At 34.6% G+C, this 16,288-nt stretch overlaps 2 protein-coding genes across 3 annotated transcripts; one reads left to right on the forward strand and one right to left on the reverse strand.

Annotated features, from left to right (window-relative positions):
- Positions 1 to 4,017: 4,017 nt before the first annotated feature.
- Positions 4,018 to 8,218, forward strand: LOC108214536 (homeobox protein ATH1). Its single transcript, XM_017386599.2, has 5 exons — positions 4,018 to 4,834; positions 5,546 to 6,830; positions 7,108 to 7,463; positions 7,564 to 7,624; positions 7,714 to 8,218. The coding sequence occupies exons 2-5, from the start codon at positions 5,727 to 5,729 to the stop codon at positions 7,876 to 7,878; spliced, it is 1,686 nt and encodes a 561-aa protein (XP_017242088.1). The 5' UTR covers positions 4,018 to 4,834; positions 5,546 to 5,726; the 3' UTR covers positions 7,879 to 8,218.
- A 138-nt stretch (positions 8,219 to 8,356) lies between these two features.
- LOC108207804 (uncharacterized) lies at positions 8,357 to 15,790 on the reverse strand. Of its 2 annotated transcripts, XM_064086063.1 has the most exons (7): positions 14,864 to 15,000; positions 12,061 to 12,935; positions 10,298 to 10,350; positions 9,673 to 9,839; positions 9,409 to 9,575; positions 8,973 to 9,095; positions 8,357 to 8,857 (listed from the first exon to the last, which is right to left on the reverse strand). In XM_064086063.1, exons 2-7 carry the CDS (start codon positions 12,818 to 12,820, stop codon positions 8,607 to 8,609), a joined length of 1,521 nt encoding a protein of 506 aa, XP_063942133.1. In that variant the 5' UTR covers positions 12,821 to 12,935; positions 14,864 to 15,000; the 3' UTR covers positions 8,357 to 8,606. The 2 variants fall into 2 exon arrangements, with proteins under 2 accessions (XP_063942133.1, XP_017233734.1); XM_017378245.2 differs by lacking the exon at positions 12,061 to 12,935 and having other exon boundaries at positions 14,864 to 15,790.
- Positions 15,791 to 16,288: the final 498 nt, after the last annotated feature.

The following is a 16,288-nucleotide window of genomic DNA, read 5'->3' on the forward strand; positions in this document are numbered from 1 at the left end:
TAAAAATATGAATTTCTAACTTAAAGTTAGAGTTGCATGTTAGGAAGAGGGATAGGATAGAAGGGCGGCCAACGACATCAGCTGAATGTCAACCCAAAATTTAAGTATAGGCTGGCAATAAAACAGCAACAAGAAATTAATGAAACTTGTGACTCAAATCCTTTCCCAACTGCAGATGTGTGATCACAGAAAGCTGCTTCTATCTGTTCGTGTGCGTGCGTGTATCATCTCTATTTTTTTCACAAGCTCCGTGTACTGTCACTGCCATGTGTGCTTTCAAGACAATTTACGTTGGCCGAGTTTAACTCAACTTAAAACAAGTGTTTCTTGTTTAAAGAAGTAAACGTGAGAAGCGATCTATAAGTGATTAAAATATTTAGGAAAGAAGTAGAAGACGTGAACAAAAGCTAGCATTACTAATTTTTTATAAATGCTTCTTGATTTTTTACAAATAAGTGCTTCTAACTTATAAACCCACAATCCGGATTTTTAAACCGGCCAAACACCCCCATTATCTTGGTGTTCAATTTGTTTTATTTAAATTACTGTACTTTTCTATTTTTTTATTTGACGTTTTGATTTTTGACACACATCTTTAAGTGGGTTGACCGAATAGTAAAATTTATTGTTTTTAATTGATTTTTTTTGTGAATATAAGTTTTGATTATATATTTTTATTCTAGAAAAAAAAAATTAAAAAAAAATGTTTTTAACTATCGATGAAAGTACTTAAAAGTGTGTGTTCAAAATCAAAGCGTCAAATAAAAACACAAAAGAAGTATATTCTAAGCAGTGTTGTAAAAAACATGAATAAAATTTATCGATGAACATACGGAAATACATGACTAACTAAATTAATTGAATAACCAAAAATTTTAATCAATTCGACAAATTACGAAATATAAATTAATACTCGATATAATATGTGACATGAAATTAGAGTTGGTGAGTAGCACACAATGCAAAGGGCTTTATAACTTTATCTAAATTGAATATACAAACTTAAGGTTATTTAATTTGTACGTATATGGGTGAATTTTTTTTATTAGAAAAAGGTCATCCCATTTTTCGTATTCGTATAAAAAATATATATGAGCTTAGATAACTCTGAAATCGATACTAGGAGCTAAGAATGTCTTCTCATATGCTAATGTTGTTGAATTCAGATTTATATTAATATTAATTCCCAAACTTTTACAAAACCAGGCTATGGTTGACAGGAAGTCAGGAACAAATGTTTGTATGAGAAAACAGAGTTAAGCCCATGTCGGGCCCAAATACATATCCTGATGAATACGGGCTCACTATATCGCTCCTACTCAAAAGTTTAAGTTGGCCCAAAGCCCAAAATTCAAACATGAGCTAATAATTACTGTACTTTTTTTGTAAGAAACATGAACTGAGTAAAAATTAAAGCCCTCGTGCAAAGGTTCTCTTCGGTTTGGTGGAATGTAAAAGAATTAATGAAATTTTTTCAAAAGTAAAGATTTTATGAAGAAATAACCGTGTGTGAGATGATTAAGATTAAATTACTGTTTCGTATTATTGTTGATAATAATAAATATAAATTGAAAAATAGGTGAAAATTTGTTAGGTAAATCTAAATGGAGCTTTATGAACAATTTTTAGCTCAAAAACCGCGTTTCAAAAGGAAAAGCAGATCCTCCCATTTTTTTTTAGAAAAAAACTGCTTTCAGTTTTTATTGAGAGCAGTCCATACATTTTTTTTTTTCAATTCTCATCAAAATCATCATTTTTAAATCATAATTCAAAATGTGAAAATATTAATAAAAAAAAAAACTATCAAACAACTATCTAATTTTAACAACAAACTTTTTTACCGACATTTTTTAATGACAGTACATTAGTTTTTAATCTTACTCACAGTTAAAAGAATATGAATGTTTATGAATTTTTATGAGGGCCAGAAAAGACCCTACATACATACTACTGTCAAGTGTCAAAACATCATGCCATTATTTATTAATTTGAGTATAAAAAAAAATGATACACACTTCTGACATGCATAAATGATTGTGTTCAAATATCATGCTGGATTTTCTAATTTTTTAAGGAGTGACCGACTTCAAATGTTCAAGTTTTTTTTTTCTTTTGTCGTATCAAATGTTCCAAGTTGAACTGTTCCGGTTGAAGACAATGAGAATTATTTTTCATTGGTCCTGTTGAGGCTCTTCTTTTATACACTGGGCAAACCAGTTGTGCACAAATATACATACACACATTTGCACATATTTAATAGATCGACTTTATTCACAACTTTTATCAGGCGAACAATCAAATCAAACGTACGTCCCCTAATTACTTGTTGGAACTATAATCTATGAACTGCTCATCCCCTCTTCATTTGGCTACTTTTCACAAACTCTAACCATCCTTGGCTATTTTTAATACTGAGTACATAAGAAAAAGGAGCAGAATTTAAAGATGTGTAGCTGGGGAAACCTGCAAAACCTGGATCTTGATTGAAAATTTTCCTATCTGTTTTAATTAGGTGGAGTGAAAACAAAAATAATCAAGAAGAAAACTGGTCGCTTAATATTATATCAGTATTATAGCAGAACTTAGACGGATTAATTTGGTATCCTCCACAATTTTGAAAAAATGTTATGAAAAAAATGATATTTTTTCGGGTTGGATTGAACGTTCAAGTATATTATAACAATCGTATGTCAAATATTTCGAACTTTAGAAGCCGCTCACAATGAATTGTAATCATTATCGTAAAAATTAAGAATCAAAATTAATCGGTTGATCTACTTATTCTTGGATAAATCATTGATTCAGGATTTATAATATTTTTTTGGATGAATCATAGATTCTTAGTCAAATCAGGGTGTAATTCATAAATCTAGTGAAATTTTTATAAAAATTATTCGATTTTTTTTAAAACCTTGGTTATAGTGCAGAAATTTGAAAGTTAAAAGAGCAGGGTAGGTTTTATTAAAGATTTTTATTAAATTTATCCATGACTTTATGGGTTGTGATTGCTTTCTTGCTTGCATCATCATGAAATCTATAAATAAGATTTGTAAAAGTGCAAGTACAATTTTACTACTCACTGCTGGTGCAGTAAAAGACAGTGCCATTCTCTCCTCTCACATCACAACCAAAACTCTGCCTTGCCCTCAACTTCTCACTTGTTACATTCAAGACTCCATGCAAAGTTAAAGTAAGTAACTTTCTTACTCTTCTTTCTCATCACACTTGCCTTGTTACCTATATTTAGTTAAAAAGTAAACCCTTTTGAGATTCTTGGTTTTTTACCACTCCAAATTGTAGAAACATAAATTTTCTAAGGCCTGTCATGAACAGGAGTTTGAACAAAGTATGTACGGGAATATGCATTATACATATGTGTGGGCTGGTCCATACATACGTGCAGCTCGAAAAAAAACGTTGGGCGTGAAAAACTCTCTTGAATGATATCATAAAACTCTTGTGTATATATCAAAAACTTAAAACTAATTGTTCAATATTTTTTTTCTCGCTAAATGTATGCTACTAACATCCGTATGTCTAAGTATATTTAGGACTATATATATCTTTATCTTTGTGTATGTATTGTACTATTGTATAATGTGTTGATGTAAAGAAAAGAGGCAGATATTGAGGAGGACAAAGAAGATCAGTGTTCAAAGATTAGTAGGGAAGGATGGGTCCTCTGTAAAGGCTGCAATAGAAATGAGTGGCACTGCACTATTAAAGATCAGTAGTAAGTAATGCCCTTCTCCTCTCTGTACATTTTTGCATTTACACACATTAGATACTACAATGTAGTTGCAGAATCAAGATTTCGAAACAATCAGTCCAAATATAATTATTGTGAATTTTCGTAATATGGATGGTAGTCGGAATTTAAAATACTTTTATACTGATATGTAACTAAAAATACGGGACATTATAAAATTTTTGCTAAATTTTAAAGTTCAACCGGACTTGGGTATCCAATTCAACCTATCCCTCCTTAGTTTTCCCCTGCATGTATGTATATGTTGTTTTCACTCTTGTGTGGCTCTTCTTGTCACTATATTTAATATGGGTCCATGCCATTTATCCTACTACTTCTGCAAGTGACCCCTGTTTTGGCCTTTTTCTCTTTCTTGCTTTTAATGGTTTGCTTCAGATGATTGTCCTACTAGTTTACAAGACCTCTTTTTTCTTTTCTGTGTTTTTAGCTTTAATATCTGGTGGACATTGTGTTCTCCTGTCTTCTGTTTTGGTTCTGTGAGATGGAGTATATAATTATGCACACACACAAAGATCATGATTTTTCATAGGCTCTGACTCTGAATTTTCACATTCTTGGTCTTTGGGTCATGAAAAATGAGCTTACTTTTTTTTTCCCCTTCATGCAAGCAAGTAAACTTGTTACTTTCTGCCTTGCTTTTTAAGCTTTAAGTCATTTTCTGCAGAGTGGATACTGAGTATGTTTAATGCATGAATGCTTGGATTGGCTTTTACATATTGTTCTCATGGCTAAAGAAGAATAATAGTAGAATCTCTCTTACAGACCTGGCTTTTTATTTTTTACTATTTGCTTGTTTGGAAAATGAGGAAACCAACAAATTTTTGTGAATTTTGTACAGCATTTCCTTGTTTTGGGTTCCTTTAGGAAAACTACACACACATGATGTCAATGATACAAATGCTAGCAACCATATATGTATCTTTTGATTAGAAAACTCAGTCTGCATAGATCTTTCGAGCCCATCATTTTGAATAATTGTTGTTGTGACAAGCCTACTGAAGGAGATTTAAAGTCCATGAAGTTTTTTTGTTAGTAGATCACAATTTTTCTGCAGATCACTGCAAGGTAAGTTTAAGTTTATATGTTTTCCCTTCTTTCAAGTGTTTGCCTAGTTAGATTTACGATAAGTTTCTTACATTCTAGCTAAGTTTATCAAGTCAATTTCATCGTTCGGGTGTCTCATGGTTCACTTATTAGTTTCTTGGTTTATGTATTAGTAACTGTGTGTTTGTAGTAAGGAGCTAAGCATGTCTAAAATTCTTAGTTTTGCTTTAGTCTTGTCTTCTTGCTTCTAGTTGATTATGCTAGGCTTACTTCCCTGATAATGGTTGCTAAAATGTAGAAGAACATGCAATAATTTTACGCGAGGGCTGTAGGTAACATGACTATCGGATACAGTACTACTTCCGTCATGTCTGATTAAATTTGGCCTGTAATATTCTATATACTTCACCTACATGAAACTCCTATTGTTGAATCGAGGGAGCACGGGAGCACTAATATTTTGTCTCAGGACTCAGGAGAATAACCTCACTATAACTGTTTTCTGTGTCATTTAAATCAAAATGTTGGTCAAGTATTCAGTCATTATTTCAGACTTCACATTTGTCAAGTCAATTTCCACCGATGTAATCAACCAAATTCAGATTGAGCCAGATTCCGAGTAGAACCTGTTAATTTAGGGCTTCTGTGAAGAATAACGTATTTTCATTACCTGCCCAGGAAATGAATGCAAGTTCTCCGCATCTAACTGAATTTTCACGTATTATGTTACAGGAAGTTGGCATTGCAAGGTGGAATCCTCAAAATTATTCCATTCTTGTATGTCTTTTGGTACCTGAAGATCTGAAGCACTTCTCTAAAACGAAAGCAACCTCGTCTGTAAGTAGAGACTAGCAGCTCCTAAAAGAATCAAGAGCTACCATAAGTTAAATATCTAGTTCTGCGTTGGACTTAGATGGATTCATTTACGGTGCCCACGAATATGGACTGCCCGAACCATATAATTGAGGAGGATAAATTTTTATGTTCAACCTCAATTTCTGGTTATCAGTCAAATCTACACAATCTGAACGAGCAAAGCCAGATCATGGCTGAATTTCCTGCACTTTGCTTGACACAAGGTGAATTTCTGAATCATCTCCAGTGGCATCCTCACCTCAATTATCATGGCGAGATACCTAGTTATACTGCATTTACCTCCAGGAGTTCGCAGCAAGAGAGAGTCCCTGACTCGACAGGAAGATTGTATCCAACCAGTAACACCGAGAATCAGGTTAAGTATATGGGCGGAATGGCTACTTTTGGTGCTGCACATGCAAACCTTGCGAATTTTAATGGCAAAGAGACTCCTCCAGCATGCGCTCAAGAAGTGATGAAACCTTTTGTTTCAAATGACTATGATACTGGGCGATCTTCACTTGGAACTTTTGGAAACCATGAGGAGAGGAATGTTAATGTAAGAAGTAAAAGGGACTCGCACAATAATCTTGCTCCTCAATTTGCTAGGCCGGTTCCTGAAATAACAGAATTTGAACCACTCATAACCATGGGAAACATGGATCAAAATGGGTGGGTTTCAGCAGAAAATAGAAGTATGAGTTCGGATTATACTTCTGGATCATCAAAATACAGCAACGAGCTATCACCGAGTCTTTCTGTATCACAGCCAGCAGCTATACGCACAATAACTTTTCCAGAACATTGTTCAGAGATTAGTGGTTCAGGTTCAGAGCAAGCTTCTTGCAACATCAGTAATTTTTCTCCAAATTTAAGTTATCAACCTGTCCAACTTTCAAGCCTGTTATCTGGATCAAGATTTCTTACAGGGTTGCAAGAAATACTTTCCGAACTTGCAACGTATTGTTTTAAAAATTCAGGTCGTGTAGGCTATTTTGCTGGTAGAACTAGCTCCAGGATAAATATTCCACACGCTTCAAGTCAAGATGCTGAAAGAAGTTATACACCAATGGATCCTGATAGCTCTAATGATGATAATTACCTCCCGACAAGGGGACAGGAAGTTGAAACGAGGAAGAACTTGCTTGATTTACTGCAAATGGTATGAATCTAACTTTACAAATGTAATTATTATCACTCAACTGAAAATATATATGATTAAACATCGTATGACAATGCAGAAACTGCAATATATTACTATGCAACTTTCACTATTTGAAATTAGACATTCAATTAGCAAAAAAAAAAATATAAAAAAAAAATAGACATTCATTGTGATGTTGTAATATAAGACATTACGAAGAAAGTTTTGGGTGTGGGGTGTAAATCTTGCTCTTAAGTTTTGACTGATGATATTGTTATGCTCTTTCTGAACTCAGGTAGACAATCAGTACAACCACTGCTTAGATGAAATCCATAAAGTAATATCTGCATTCCACTCGGTAACTGAACTGGATCCTCATATACATGCTCATTTCGCTCTTCAAACAGTTGATATGTTGTATAAGAACCTGAGGGAGAGAATCAGCAAGTCTGTCCTTGCACTGGGGGCTCGTCTCCATGATGGAAGTAGAAAGGAAGAGGAAATGCCATTTGAAACCTCTTTTATCCAGAAACAGTGGGCTCTCCAGCAGTTAAGAAGAAAAGAACATCAGTTATGGAGACCCCAGAGAGGCTTGCCAGAAAGATCAGTCTCCGTGTTAAGGGCATGGATGTTTCAAAACTTTCTTCACCCGTAAGCACTTTCACAGAAAGAATCTAATGTATCCTGTTAACAGTCAGAAATCAATATTTAGAAAGAAAGTATGCTTGAACTTCGGAATAATGTGTTGCAGGTATCCAAAAGATGCTGAGAAGCATTTGCTTGCCGTAAAAAGTGGATTGACTAGAAGCCAGGTAATTCCAGGTCCTGCACTTCTATACAGTCATCTGCCTTGTTCTTAAGTTTAATACTACATCTCCTTTTGATACTTGCCCGTAATCAGGTGTCCAATTGGTTTATAAATGCTCGAGTTCGGATCTGGAAACCAATGATAGATGAAATGTACTCAGAGATGAACAGGAGGAAACGCCATCAGAACAATGAAGAGATCGATAGCCATCAAAGAAACCATATAAGCATCGACGGCCATCGTTTTAGAATGTTTTAACTGAGATTAAATCGGAATATTATGTATATGTCTGTTGCAATTGCTTGGTAATGTAACTTATAGATTCAGTGCAAGACATCATTATGCACAATAGTAGATAACTATCTATATAATCTTGATTATATATGAATCAAATGGATTTTCAGTTCAAGTTTTGTGCCGGCTTTATGCATATGTGTCAGAAGACTCCGAACTGTCAGGAACCAGCCCTAAAAGTAATATCGATAACTTAGGGCTGCCAGGAAGGTTCTGACATGCTACCGGTAAAGAGTAAAGTCTAGGGTGTTCTATCGTAAACAGACTTGGGATTTGCGATACCAGGTAAAATCGGTAAAGAAGGGGTCAGAAAATGTTTCCGGTCAATGTTCAAGTACCAGGCGCTGCCTTTGGTGAGGCAGGAGGTATGGCATCCTCCAAACTTTCCCACACAGTCTACAGGCCAAATAAAAAAAATAAAAAAAATTGAAGAACCAATTCATCCAATGACTAAAAAGCAAGTACATAATTTCTTCATAACCTTAAAAACGAAAAATAAAGATAACAGGAGTATCTTCTGCATCCTTCAATAAAGCAATAAGCTTGCTTCATATGCAGCGAAGGATAAAAGTTTTGCATTGTACATCCTCCGGTACACACATATTATGAGGCTACATATGGCTCTACTGAAGAAACCATATAGATTCGGCTAACATTAGTTTCGATACAAGAGAGTTCCATCAGATACTTTTTCAGTCTACATCTTCCATCTCTTCGTCGGCATCATTAGGAGTTGTTTTTTTCTTCTCATCTTCCATACACAATCCACTCCCAGTTGTGTTACCCTGGCTTCCACTAATCAAAGCGTTGCCAAAGGTGGGATGCAAAGAAATACTAGTGAACGGAGAATTATGAAATTCACACTTCACAAACTTAGCCTGTGGTTCCTCTGCACTCATTTCTTCATAACGTTTCCTTCTCCCATGTGTGGATGTTAAATTCACTGCAAAGGCAAGGTAAAAATCAGAATATGTATAGAGTAAACCATCTCATGGTCCACGCTAACCTTGTTAGCCCCATTAAAGTCAAGAAAGGTGTGTGGGGGTTAGATTAATCACCAGTCGATTTATATTCGAGAAGTCCATAGCCTTGACGTAAACTGCACACAGTAGCTTTAGCATGTAATGTAGAACTATCTTCGAAAACTCTAACCCCGAGATCCTGGAGGCCCAATAGCCATTCTGAAAATAATTAAGCTTTAAGTTATCATTTCACTGAGAGACACTAAAATTAAGACTGTATATATTAAATACAGAAGAAAAGAATCATGAAATACCAAAAAACGGAATAGTCTGGTATTTCTTTAGGAAGAATGTTTGTTTAATTAACCTAAGCAGCAAGAATGCAAGATCACTTTGCCTAACAAAAATAAATAATTTAAGGGAGAGGGGGCAGGGAAGGCTCAACATCTACTGTTAGTACAAAAAATCTAACGGGAAGACTAAATTACAAATTTTTAGTTGAATAAAAGGACATAAATAACACAAGACTTACCAATAAGAGCTTTGGGAGTGGGTGTGCTTGGCCTACTCAGTTTCTCCTTAATGCCGATTTGAATCATTTGATTAGCTGCCAATTTAATTAGCAGGTTAGGAATGTCAGATCTAGCGAAGGCTTCTGTGTAAGAAACGGTTGTGGCGCGTTGTCCTGCCCCATATTCCCTGTACTACGTAACATCTCTAAATTATTATAAAATCTTATAGTAATAATGTCTTTGCATTTTTGCTGAAACCGTAATTAAGTCAAGTGATCATGTACCTCTCAAACTCTATGGCATTGTCTGCAACAAGCAGCCATGCCAAGAACATATTTTTCAAGTGGTTCTCATGCAGCTGTCCGAATCTACCAGATCTTAAAAATGGAAGCTCGCCCAGTAAAACAGCATCGTACAACACTCGTCTTAGAAGTATTTCCTCCTCAGAACTCTGAACATATTATTGTTGGATAAATACCAATATCAGCCATCAAGTACAATATTCCATATAATTTCATTCATTGAGGATTATACATGTCTACCGTTTAATAGAAGTACGAGAGCTACAGAAGAAGTAAAATGTGGGTTTGGGTATTCTAACATGGGAAATGGTGGTAGATGACCAGCTCAAAGGCATAATCACTATATTGGTGTTGCCTATATATTTAAAAGACAATTTTCTGTGACACACTCTATTAAATTTCTTAAAAGCAAAGTTTATTTAATTTTGGCACATGTATGTATAGGTATGTGAACAAAGGCATCAGCTATAAACATTTAAAATCCCACATTTACAAAAAAAAAAAAAAGTTGGAGAAGTGAGGGTACACCTATGGACCATTCCAGTCCTTAGTGGCTATGCCTCTGCTTCCAACTACCAAGTCTATATAAAAGCATAAGAATACTAACCAATAAGGTGCTAACTGGCAAACTCGGCTCCAACATCATTCTGAGAAGCATATCTGACAGGCAACACCAACAAATAAGGATAATAAACATGAAATATCAGCAACTGAACTTCCCAAAAATGAGTGAAAACTAAAGATATCAGAAAAGGCACCTCCATATAAGTCACATGTCAATGTCAATATAAAAAATACAGATCATAATATCATTTCCAGTTGATGTTGGAATATATATCTACAATTAAAATATGAACTGAAAACTGGAACCCGATAGTCTACAAACTACAAAGCCTAGTCCCAGCTATTTCCGGACCATAGATGAAAACGTAATAATATTTGCTTCAAGTGAAAGAGCAAAGCACGATGTGCATACTTACGAACAAATTCAACATGTTTCTACTACGGATAGTCCAACTTTCCCTAGTTACATTATAGATCAGATATAAATACCTAATACAGGGTATTGCTCTGGTCCCATTGTGCTATCAAGAGAAGTTGAGGTTGAGGTTCACTTCTCCAGGAAACTTGTAGACTTATATGGTATCTATACTGGAAAACATAACAAAGATAATGCCAGGAGGTGTATGTGAGCTCTTATGTATTCAATAACAATCATTAAGGAAAAGAAATGAAGCAAGCTCTATGTTTGGTTCTGGGTATGGACTATACTTGTTCAGAGGGTGTATGTGTGATCCCTAATTTCTAGCCACAATGCGATGCTCTTAGTACGATGAGTTGCATTACCATTACTTTGTTGATATTACTCTATCCTCAAAATGTATTTAACAACCAAAAATAGCTATGTGTAGTATTATTTCTTTATGCAGCATCAGATAAAAATCCTCAATTTTTTTTCCTGAGAAGTTGCATGATATGCATCATATACTCCATACAGGATGCAAAACTAGCGACACAAGTACTATATGTATCTCTATACATGAAAAGGGTATTTGATGCTAAAAGTCTTGAGAACTTAAACCGCAGATGTACTGTCAAATGCTACAGATCCATACACATAACAGATTCCATTAATGCAACCAATGAAGAATGCAGCTCACTACTTTCATTTTTGACACATGAACACACACACTCACACTCACACTTAATAACCTTTTAGGCAAAAGCCCTTGGTATGCAATACACTGTTACGATAAATCTGATGAGAAAACTCAGGTCAAATACCGAGCTTAATCAAAAGTTCGGATCTATCCCAAATTCGAATCCAATATAAATTACATATAAACTAACTTGGGTGATCAAGGACCCATCAGATGCCTCCAAAGGATTATGATTTGTTTATGCACTTGGTAGACATACTTAACCATATACTTTAAACAAAAACCCTAAATATTTGGATGTAGGACTTGAGTATCAACATTTTCGTCATGCCTAATGATAGCCCATAGGAAATTCTCTAGCTATTGTGGAGGATGATACAAGTTGGCTTGGTGTCCCTAACATCCACAAAGTACCAACCTTTGTGCCCCACCTTCATTAACTTGATTCAACAAGATATCGAGTGTTGGCTTCGACACCATATGTTTTAACTCGGGTCAAATCTAAATTAACAAAAAAGTCTCTTAAGTGCACTAGCCCAAACACATCCGACTTGGGAGATCTACAACCCCATTGAGACCCCGAAAAGATCATGATTTGTTGGTGCACTCGGATGTCATAATTAAGCATAAATTATAAACAAAATACCCCATGGACAGGACTATACATGAATTAAAAATTAAATATTTAAACTAGTATTAACAAGCTCACCATAAAAGGTAAAGTTCTTGAATTCCTCCAAAGTCTGCACTACCCATGTAGTTATATCCATTTGCTGGTCAACGCCACAAACCCCAAAACTTAGTTTAAACTGTAACATTAATAATAACATCTCTACCATAACAACCGCAGCTAAATAGTCTGTCCTGTAACATGAACTTATCTGCAGTCGAACTTCATCACTTAAAAGCGGAAAAAATATCCTTAAATGGTCTAGAGGTTCACAATCGCTCTTAACTTGATCCATCGACCAAACTTGCAAAATATCTTTAAAACAATATGATAATTTCTCTATCCCTTCTCTTTGATCCTCCAAACTGCCGCACAAGATGATATAATTAACAATTTTTTTTAACAAACATCCAATTTGTCTCAAGCGCGCATCCGCCTTTGATAAACCAACACAGGATTTGTAAAGAACAGGAATGATTGGAGCTACCGCAGCAACCCTCGTCAAGGCATTACATGAAGGTGAAAGCCAAAATGACCAATAGAACAAATCATTAGCAGCACAAATAGGGTCTGTGCCTATAAGAGAACGGTATTTTATTGCCAAAAAGAAACAAAGGAATTCGACAGGGGGATCTTTATGTCCGCGAATCAAACGGTGGAAATGCATTTCAAAGTCCTGCAAATTTGATACCTCACTTTGGAGACCATTTAGAAGCATCTTGATTGAATTTGTCAGCAGCATCTCCTCGGACTCGGTAAGGCTTGGCTTGATGATTGTATCGATAGTAGGAGTATTCATTTTGAGCGGTGCACATACATATAACTAAATCATCAATGACTTTATAGGTAAGTCTGGAAAGGATTTAAGCAATGGAAGCGTTTAAGGAATGTAAGCCCAAAACCCTAGCTCCGCGCTAGCAAGTTGAGTGAAAAGGGGCGTCAGATCCTTTTGGTAAGCAATATATATTAAATTTGAGATTTTATTTGCCCAAAAACCAATGCTACAATTTGGGACAATATTTCCTTTTAAAACACACACACACACATATAGGCCATTGTTCCATAGAGAACCATCTTATATAGAGTCTCGTGGGGAACCATTTGGTTCTACTTTAAAATCTAATTTAATAATTTTAAAATTAGTCATACTTATGCATAAATTTTGATTCTAATCTAGAATACTAATCATACATAACATGCACAAACAATTTAACACATACAATCTAAGTAAAAGGATTTAATTTTTAAATTTGGTTCTACTGTATAACCACTTTGGATGAATATGAATCTGCTATAGAATCAGTTTGTATATTATGATTAATTTTCAGCAAAATTTGGGAGGAAAATGATGAAACTTTATTTTTTAATTTACTAATTATATATTTGATAAATAATGAGATTGATACATGAATTTTATATGTATAGGTGTTCTCTACTAGATTCTATATAAGATTGTTCTCCATAAAGTGTGACTTATATGTGTGTGTGTGCGCGCGCGAGCGCGCGCGTGTGATTTGTAACCACTTAAATCCTAGACGCTTTTTTTTATATTTATACACACTATCTTTCATATTATACAGATGAAATATATCTCAAAACTAGAAGTTGGAACATTCAATTTAATACTACTAAGATTTATAATACAAATTAAATTCTAACATGTGTGTGTGTGTGGAGAATCCAAGGTGCGAGACCTGTGACTACAACGTGTGAACACTCCAAGCTTGTTCTTGCAATGTAAAATTTAGCCATAATTAGGAAGCTTAAACATCCGTGATAGACTAATTCGAAACACTTTAAATTGGTAACATCCTAGTTACCACATGAGCATTTTTAGAAGAATATAAAAGATATGCCGTAGAAAATAATACATCTACTTGGTTCAGTGAATTTCAAAATTTGTTCCTCTAGTCTGAAATACTGTACCTAGATAATTGGACTATCCATAAATATTCAACGGTGTTACATGTAAAAAAAAAAGATGGGAATTTTGTGTGTTTTTTTTTTTGGGGGGGGGGGGGGGGGGGGGTGATTTCAGTAATGGGTTCAACCTACTAGACATCCTTTAAAGATGAATATTACGAATTCAGAGACAATACAACTTCAAGCAAACTTTCTAATTATTTCACACAGATTTCCTTTCAAGTTTAATAGTGTAGCTGTAAAACAAAATATAATCCTAATAATTTTCTTTTTCTGACATGACCTTAAATATATGACGATAGTGAATTTAGCAAGCTGGAGATAACATAGTAAAGTATCACTCACTAATTGATTTTAATTATCTCCTTCAACCTTCCGATCAGTAGGGGAATTGACCACTGAACCCCAACTGAACTTGTAATTATGTGTGTGTGTGTGTGTATGTAATATTATTATCATATTTGATATACTTAAATCAAATGTTATACTATGAACTAATGTATAAACCCCATTAAATATAAAATTGCTATAGCATATTCTGGATGTATAAATTGCATTGAATTTATGATTCCCAAAACGAGTATTATTACTACAACCCTGCTTCAAGTGGCATCTGATACTTGGATCAATATAAATTCCTATATCACCAAAAGTTAACAGTACTTTATTCTTATTCAATAAACTAAGTTCCGTATTCAAATCAAACCTAAGTACATAATTTAGCACTATATTTCACCATAGCCTGCAATATTTATTAACGTCAAGCCAGAACTACTTATCACAGGAGAACGATACTGTTACTAAAAGAAGAACAAGCATTTCAGATTTTAGTCGGCTAATAAAGCAGCAAAGTTTAGCATAATAACATGACCAAAGACGGCAAGAAACTTTATCAGTAAAAGTACCAAAAAAATCTTACTATGAAAACACGAATTTTGAAATCCCCCGATTGCTTGATACAACGACAATTTCAAATCACCCTGCTTCTCCTTTCTCGAGACCCTCAAACATAACCTCAACAAGAAAAACTGAACCATAACCACACCAGCTAAAAACCCCATCCCACATCGTGCATCAACCAGGTTCCGAAGCTCCTCACTCAAAAGCGGAAAAAACAACCTCAAAGCATCACCCAATACCATACTCTTTCCAATTTGATCCACATTCCAAACACGTACCAAATCAACAAAATTCCCCATCAAATTATCGCCCAAAACCATATCCCCCTCCTCAAAACACTCAACACAACATATACTAATATAACTCCCAATCCTCTCAACCAACCCCTCAATCTCACCTCTATCACAAACCTCACTTTTCCAACAACTACACAAAATATACAAAACCGGGGCAAGCACCGCCACTCTTTGCACCCCACCACACGGCTCGGAACACGATACTACTAACTGAAACAAGTCTCTAAGTGCAACAACTCTATTACTAGCTTCTTGAAAATACAAACCACTGCTATTAAAAGTAAGTGCTGAATAAAACCAAATGAATTCAAGTGGTGGATCATCCATAGTTTGAATTACACGGTGTAGAATCATCCGTTCAGCCATGAAGCTTCTTTCGCCTTTTCGAGACTGCGTAATGAAGTGATTAATTGAGTCTTTAAGTATAGCTTCATAATCTTGTGAATGACTTAATATTCCCATAATTGGGTTTGATGGGGTTGATTTTTTGGTTCTAATTGTGTAGTATTGAGTGGGATTAAGCTTAATTGGGGTTAATTTAGTGTGAAATTGGGGGTTTTGGATACATAAACCCTAGTTATAAACCCTAGATTTAGAGAAAGGGTGTGAGTTTGAGAGAGAAAGCGCGCGAGTGGGGTCTGATATGTAACGGCCTGTTTTTTGAATTCGTACAACAAATAATAAATTAAATATATAATTTGAATACTCCCTCCGTCCCAATGAGATGTATACTCTCACTATTTACACTCATTTTGAGACTCCAATAAAGTATAGTTACATAATGGTTTTTTCAAATTTTCTTTTTTTGAATAAAAGTTTAAACATCAAATTTTTATTCAGAAAAAGAAAATTTTAAAAAAATATTGTGAAACTATACTTTAAAGGAGCCTTAAAAAGCGTGCCAAAAAGTAATGTATACAATCCATTGGGACGGAGGGAGTATGAGTTTTGTGAAATTTAATCATTATAAATTTGTTTGAGTCAAGTAATTATCCGTTCAATTTAAACAAAATAATATTACTATATAAGCAAGGTGGAAACAGATTTTTGAATCGGTCCATATTAAATCAATAAGCTATTGAACTCTTGATCTTAACTAATTTCAAAACCAAATTTTACTAACTTTTGATAAAAACAATTTCAATTAA

Source organism: Daucus carota, chromosome 1 (assembly GCF_001625215.2).
Source record: "Daucus carota subsp. sativus chromosome 1, DH1 v3.0, whole genome shotgun sequence".
Taxonomy (NCBI): domain Eukaryota; kingdom Viridiplantae; phylum Streptophyta; class Magnoliopsida; order Apiales; family Apiaceae; genus Daucus; species Daucus carota.

Coding starts and splice junctions, on each gene's coding strand:
- LOC108214536 (XM_017386599.2), top strand. CDS start 5,727: ATGGATTCATTTACGGTGCCCACGAATATGGACTGCCCGAACCATATA. Junction 7,464..7,563: donor TTTCAAAACTTTCTTCACCC/GTAAGCACTTTC, acceptor AATGTGTTGCAG/GTATCCAAAAGATGCTGAGA. Junction 7,625..7,713: donor GTGGATTGACTAGAAGCCAG/GTAATTCCAGGT, acceptor GCCCGTAATCAG/GTGTCCAATTGGTTTATAAA.
- LOC108207804 (XM_064086063.1), bottom strand. CDS start 12,820: ATGAATACTCCTACTATCGATACAATCATCAAGCCAAGCCTTACCGAG. Junction 9,840..10,297: donor TGCCAGTTAGCACCTTATTG/GTTAGTATTCTT, acceptor TAATATGTTCAG/AGTTCTGAGGAGGAAATACT. Junction 8,858..8,972: donor TCTCGAATATAAATCGACTG/GTGATTAATCTA, acceptor TTGCCTTTGCAG/TGAATTTAACATCCACACAT.